The 7,500-nt window shown below is 44.1% G+C and overlaps 1 protein-coding gene across 1 annotated transcript in view; it reads right to left on the bottom strand.

Moving 5' to 3' along the window:
• LOC142216638 (tubulin alpha-1A chain-like) overlaps positions 1-1,195 on the bottom strand; it is a 3,226-nt gene extending 2,031 nt beyond the window's left edge. Inside the window, exon 1 of the mRNA XM_075284619.1 lies at positions 1,068-1,195. Coding sequence (XP_075140720.1) covers positions 1,068-1,070 — 3 coding nt within the window. The 5' untranslated portion in view covers positions 1,071-1,195. The remainder of the gene's footprint in view (positions 1-1,067) is intronic.
• Between the last annotated feature and the right edge of the window lie 6,305 nt (positions 1,196-7,500).

Genomic DNA, 7,500 nt, shown 5'->3' with positions numbered 1-7,500 from the left:
AACATGAACCAAAACTGTAACCTGGATTTTATATGGCTTTGATTATTTCCATTACCTTATGTGAATGTGATAATTGTAGATCGTCTTAAAGGGATCTTCCAGTGAATGCCTGGCAATTTGTCACCTATAACTCTGATCTCTGGTGTCAGTGGCATCTGGGTATTGATATATCAGCCATAATGTGCACTGGGCACCAGATCGTCCTGGCCCTGTGTATTCTCCAGATGTCATGGAATCTTATTCAGTTTGCTTCCATTAATCTGGACTCCTAGATGCCGAGGCTGAAGTGTCCTCATGGCCTGTGACATGGCCACGGGACACCGTCTGCAGCCTCTCCTATCCTGGTTCTCCAGGATCCTGCTCATATTTTGGAATCCTCCATATAACTACTGCTTGTCATTGATGTAATGGAGCCTTCCCTCGCTTGGGGGCACCTGGGCAAAGTGTCCTGGGACATGTAGTTATCTGAGCTCCTGACGACAAGCAGTGATTTCTACAGCTGAGATGATGGACAGAAACCACATTTCTCTTTTCTAAAAAGCTAATTAAAGAGGTTTACTAATACTGACCCTTACAGAATAGGAGATAATGGTCTGATCGGTGGAGGTATGACAACTGGGACCCCCACAGATCATGAGAATGGAGGTCCTTTATCCTCCCATGTGAGTGGACGGGCTCTCAAGCATGCAATTCTGCTCAATTCATATCTATGAGCACTTGATTGTGCACAAGGCAATGCACAGGCTCAGCTACATGAAGGAACAATGGAGCCCATTCTCTTTATTAGTGGCAGTCCCAGCCGTCAGACATCACTTACCATATTTCACCAAGTCTGGTAATTACTAATAAGTGGTAGTGTAAAGATTGGTGAAACTAGTCTGGAATAAAATACTAAAAATGAGAGGGAGGAGGGGATGCAGAATTGTAAATGCAGCTCTGGAGTGATCCTGTCTTCTATATCATAAGATATATAAGTAAGTCATACTACATATAAATATATATACATATGGTACAATAACATACAGAACATGATAAATGGAATACTTGTCTACCACATTGTAACTCACCATGATGATGATCTGTATCTGCCAGGTATAAGTTCTGTATACAAGACTGAGGTTGCCAGGACGTTGCTGCTGATCTTTATATAATATGGGAGGTAGGAGTGTCCCAACAACGTGTCATATTGGTGACAAGGTCGGCCAAGAACGGTACATAAGACGTCTCCAAGACTCCAACGTTCCCAGCAATGAACAATTATTACAATTGAGCAGCAATTTGTCATTGTAAAGAATAAGACTAAGGATTGAAAGCTTTAGAATTTGATACATTGTATCGGTGGTGGTGTCTGTGGAAACAGCTCACTAGTAACAATGTATCAACAAACGTATCAACGCAACGACAGGTCCAGATTACAACCGAAGATCTGGGATAATAAGAATACAAGCCTCATAAGAGGCAAAAACTGACTGTGAAGGCGCCAAGTAAAAGAACGTGAGATGTATGACTGCGCCACATGAGAGAGAGGCAGCAAAGTTATAAGGAGGGAAGGCTAAAGAGTCCTCAGCTGTCTGCAGAACACAACCATGACGACGATTATTTTCTATTAAACTGTAATTTTTATTAAATTTTCAAAAATATATCTTAATAATATTATAAAGGTGAAAGTATGTGTGTTTGGATGTTTGTGTGTTTGGATGTTTGGATGTTTGGATGTTTGTTCCTCAATCACGCAAAAATGCCTTAACCGATTTGCGTGAAATTTTCACAAAACATAGTTTTTAGGCAGGATTGAACGATAGGCTACTTTTCGTTCCACTCACACATACACATTTTGCCCAGGACACCCCCAAACCCCAAACTCACAGCATGAGCTCTACAATCCCACACATTTTTGACCACTCACACAAGCCACACACTCCCTATTGGCCTCTCAAGCCTAGCCCCTAACCCCACAATACAACATGTCAATATACCCTCACCCAATACCCCTCACGTTCATCTCCGTCCAGGGGGAAACCTCTTCAAGGCTGTGGATCAGCCATCTTACGCTCCCCGACTCCGCCCACTACACGCGCATGCGCAGCTTCCCCCTCTATACAACGTCTTTCTGCACGCCACCATTTTGTGGACACACGCACAAAATCTTCTGCAGGCCGACACACCACTGCTCAACGCCGGTGGGAGCCTTCCCGCACCTCCCCAGCTCTCCACGGCTAACACAGGCCTTCCTGAGTCTCCACCATCCGTTCGGGCCCAGGACACTGCCTACCCGCCCTTCCACAGGCCCTCCAGGGCAAGGAGACTGGTAAGTCACCATTCCGTCAACGGCTACGCACTTCTCCCCTCACAGCTCCGCAGTATCCTTCTCACACTTCACTGCCTCTGCAGGCCGACACACTCCCCGATGCTGCTGGGAGCCTTCACCCACCTCCAGAGGCCCTCCATCGCAAGGACACTGCCTTAATAACCGTCCTCAGGCCCTCCAGGACAACCACACTGGTAAGTGCACAGCGCTTCTCTCCTGTACTCGCCGCTGTACACTGCCTTCACACTCACTTAACCCATGCCCCACATGCCACGTTCCTAGGTCGCAAAGGGGCACGAGGTAGCTGCAAGGAGTGACCACTAGGGGAAGTGGGTAGGGAGAAAGGGGGCCAGCAGGCACCAGTAAGGAAAGGCGGTAAACACTTTAAGAGGGCCGCAAGGTTCGCACAGAGAATCCATGGACCCTTGCAAGTAGGAAGGCCCCCCTGCGGACACAACAAAAAGGAACAAGCCTGCGTTCCCAGCCAGGTGCGTCACGCACACAGTCAAGGTTCCGCAGACGAAGTCGCGGGTAAAAGCTAGTTATACATATAACAAAAAGCATAACATAATAATCAATACAACATTAATAAGAAGATAGAGAACCGAATACAGAAACAGACCAAGAGGGAGAAGAAGAGGAACGAAGAGACAAGGGGGAAAGAGTCAGAGACTATGAAGACTGCAATATGTAGCCCATAGATTCAGGATGGACTGGAAGGCATCTGTAGAATGGTTGAGGTAGCCGTGAGGACTCCTAGGCTGCGTATGTCCTTGAGGCGATCCACAAGGGCTGGGCCACTAGGAGGACGCACAATTTTCCAATGAAGGGCTATAAGTGATTTAGAAGCAGTGCAGAGGTACAAGAACAGCTCGGGGGTCTTTTTGGCAAAGTGTCGAGGAGGTAAGTTAAGCAAAAAAACTGGAAGGATCAAGTGGGACACCCTGGAGAAAGAGCTCATCAGGTAGTGCTATAACCTCTGCCCAAAAAGGCCGAATCAAAGAGCAGCTGCAGAAAATGTGAAATAATGTTCCCTCCTCGGTGAGGCATCTCCAGAAGGTCCAAGGGATAGTAGGATTGAGAGTGTGTAATAAGACTGGGGTATACTACCAAAACATAAGTAACTTCTACTAGTCTCCCAGAACGTTATGCATCTTGGGGACTTGGCCGCTTGGAACCACATGATCTGTCATTGCACTGGGGAGATCTGCTGACTATGACTACTATACTATGATGGTTTTTAATTTTTGGATGAAAACTTGAGTTACTTTACCATTATATTACATTACAGATCCTGTACAGATCTTAAATTAAAGTGCATGCTATACTCCAGAGCTGCACTCACTGTTCTGCTGCTGCACTCATTGTGTACATTACATTTGTTATCCTGTACTGACCCTGAGTTCCATCCTGTATTATACTCCAGAGCTGCGCTCGCTATTCTGCTGGTGCAGTCACTGTGCACATACATTACATTACTTATCCTGTATTATACTCCAGAGCTGCGCTCACTATTCTGCTGGTGCAGTCACTGTGTACATACATTACATTACTTATCCTGTATTATACTCCAGAGCTGCGCTCACTATTCTGCTGGTGCAGTCACTGTGTACATACATTACATTACTTATCCTGTATTATACTCCAGAGCTGCGCTCACTATTCTGCTGGTGCAGTCACTGTGTACATACATTACATTACTTATCCTGTATTATACTACAGAGCTGCGCTCACTATTCTGCTGGTGCAGTCACTGTGTACATACATTACATTACTTATCCTGTATTATACTCCAGAGCTGCGCTCACTATTCTGCTGGTGCAGTCACTGTGTACATACATTACATTACTTATCCTGTATTATACTCCAGAGCTGCGCTCACTATTCTGCTGGTGCAGTCACTGTGTACATACATTACATTACTTATCCTGTATTATACTCCAGAGCTGCGCTCACTATTCTGCTGGTGCAGTCACTGTGTACATACATTACTTATCCTGTATTATACCCCAGAGCTGCGCTCACTATTCTGCTGGTGCAGTCACTGTGTACATACATTACATTACTTATCCTGTATTATACTCCAGAGCTGCGCTCACTATTCTGCTGGTACAGTCACTGTGTACATACATTACATTACCTATCCTGTATTATACTCCAGAGCTGCACTCACTATTCTGCTGGTGCAGTCACTGTGTACATACATTACATTACTTATCCTGTATTATACTCCAGAGCTGCGCTCACTATTCTGCTGGTACAGTCACTGTGTACATACATTACATTACCTATCCTGTATTATACTCCAGAGCTGCACTCACTATTCTGCTGGTGCAGTCACTGTGTACATACATTACATTACTTATCCTGTATTATACTCCAGAGCTGCGCTCACTATTCTGCTGGTACAGCCACTGTGTACATACATTACATTACTTATCCTGTATTATACTCCAGAGCTGCGCTCACTATTCTGCTGGTACAGGCACTGTGTACATACATTACATTACTTATCCTGTATTATACTCCAGAGCTGCGCTCACTATTCTGCTGGTACAGTCACTGTGTACATACATTACATTACTTATCCTGTATTATACTCCAGAGCTGCGCTCACTATTCTGCTGGTACAGTCACTGTGTACATACATTACATTACTTATCCTGTATTATACTCCAGAGCTGCGCTCACTATTCTGCTGGTACAGTCACTGTGTACATACATTACATTACTTATCCTGTATTATACTCCAGAGCTGCGCTCACTATTCTGCTGGTACAGTCACTGTGTACATACATTACATTACTTATCCTGTATTATACTCCAGAGCTGCGCTCACTATTCTGCTGGCACAGTCACTGTGTACATACATTACATTACTTATCCTGTATTATACTCCAGAGCTGCCCTCACTATTCTGCTGGCGCAGTCACTGTGTACATACATTACATTACTTATCCTGTATTATACTCCAGAGCTGCGCTCACTATTCTGCTGGCGCAGTCACTGTGTACATACATTACATTACTTATCCTGTATTATACTCCAGAGCTGCGCTCACTATTCTGCTGGTACAGTCACTGTGTACATACATTACATTACTTATCCTGTATTATACTCCAGAGCTGCGCTCACTATTCTGCTGGTACAGTCACTGTGTACATACATTACATTACTTATCCTGTATTATACTCCAGAGCTGCGCTCACTATTCTGCTGGTGCAGTCACTGTATACATACATTACATTACTTATCCTGTATTATACTCCAGAGCTGCGCTCACTATTCTGCTGGTACAGTCACTGTGTACATACATTACATTACTTATCCTGTATTATACTCCAGAGCTGCGCTCACTATTCTGCTGGTACAGTCACTGTGTACATACATTACATTACTTATCCTGTATTATACTCCAGAGCTGCCCTCACTATTCTGCTGGTGCAGTCACTGTGTACATACATTACATTACTTATCCTGTATTATACTCCAGAGCTGCGCTCACTATTCTGCTGGTGCAGTCACTGTGTACATACATTACATTACTTATCCAGTATTATACTCCAGAGCTGCGCTCACTATTCTGCTGGTACAGTCACTGTGTACATACATTACATTACTTATCCTGTATTATACTCCAGAGCTGCGCTCACTATTCTGCTGGTGCAGTCACTGTGTACATACATTACATTACTTATCCTGTATTATACTCCAGAGCTGCGCTCACTATTCTGCTGGTGCAGTCACTGTGCACATACATTACTTATCCTGTATTATACTCCAGAGCTGCGCTCACTATTCTGCTGGTGCAGTCACTGTGTACATACATTATATTACTTATCCTGTATTATACTCCAGAGCTGCGCTTACTATTCTGCTGGTGCAGTCACTGTGTACATACATTATTTATCCTGTATTATACTCCAGAGCTGCTCTCACTATTCTGCTGGTGCAGTCACTGTGTACATACATTACATTACTTATCCTGTATTATACTCCAGAGCTGCGCTCACTATTCTGCTGGTGCAGTCACTGTGTACATACATTACATTACTTATCCTGTATTATACTCCAGAGCTGCGCTCACTATTCTGCTGGTGCAGTCACTGTGTATAAGGTATGGGATATGAAATGTAACTGTGTATCTTGTTTTTGCTATAATTCTGAGAATACGTAACACTTTTGTGTTGAATGTAATTTGTATTTCAGCCGCTATACGGTGTTGGTATAAACTGTACATAGTGTCTTTGGGACAGAGGTATTTCAAGTGAATATACTTGGATATATGACATTGTATGAGTTGTTATTTTGCGCCAGTACATGTAAGTTTTGGGCACAGGATACTCTTGAGCAAGCAACATAAAGTCTGGCCCTGTGCATGACAGTTTAGTAACTCCATGCGCCTCTTATTAATAGCAATTAACCCCATCATGTCCCTCACATTAACCCCTGTGTAAGTGTTACTGATATGTGAGAGACTTGGAGGTAATAATTAAGTATCTTCATTATTGAAGTCTTTTATTAGTACCTCCATATGTCTCACATATTAGTAACCTTTATATGAGGCACACAGGGGTTAATATGAGGGACATGATGGGGTTTATTCCTATTAATGTGAGGCACATGGAGTTACTAAGACTAAACTAATAACCCCAAATGGCTGACATTAATGAGAACAGTAATCCTATGTACCTGTGTGTTTTTCAGTGTCACTTTGCTAGCAGCTTCCTCTCCTCCTTGGGGAATGTTTGCAGGATGCAGACCACTATAGCAGGCACAGACCTGAGCGATTAAGCTCCACCCCCTGGGTTTCCTGCACCCCTCTCTAAGGGGAGTGTCCTTATGCCTCAGCTCTAGCAGAGCACTGAAGGGACCTCGGACTTCATTTAACTTTTGCAGGTCCTGTGCTGCTGGTGTGCCAGTGATATATGGCAGGAGTGGCACTCTTGGCATGTGTGCCAGGGGTTGCTGACCTCTGCTGTAGGGGGCAATATGAATTTTGTGGCTTGCTATGGTCCAAAGTGTGTGAGATTGCAGAGATAGTGATGTGAATTTGGGTTTTGTGGGGGTCCTGGGAAAAACGTATGTGCGCTATTGTGACGAAAAGTAGCCTATTGCGCAATCGAGTGTTGTTTGTGGAAAATTTCAGCCAAATCGGTGGCGCGGGTTTTGCGTGATTGAGGAACAAACAT

This window comes from Leptodactylus fuscus, chromosome 8, assembly GCF_031893055.1.
Source record: "Leptodactylus fuscus isolate aLepFus1 chromosome 8, aLepFus1.hap2, whole genome shotgun sequence".
In the NCBI taxonomy this organism is placed as follows: Eukaryota; Metazoa; Chordata; class Amphibia; order Anura; family Leptodactylidae; genus Leptodactylus; species Leptodactylus fuscus.
The sequence above is the reverse complement of the archived record's forward strand: the minus strand, read 5'-3'. Positions and strand labels throughout refer to the sequence as shown.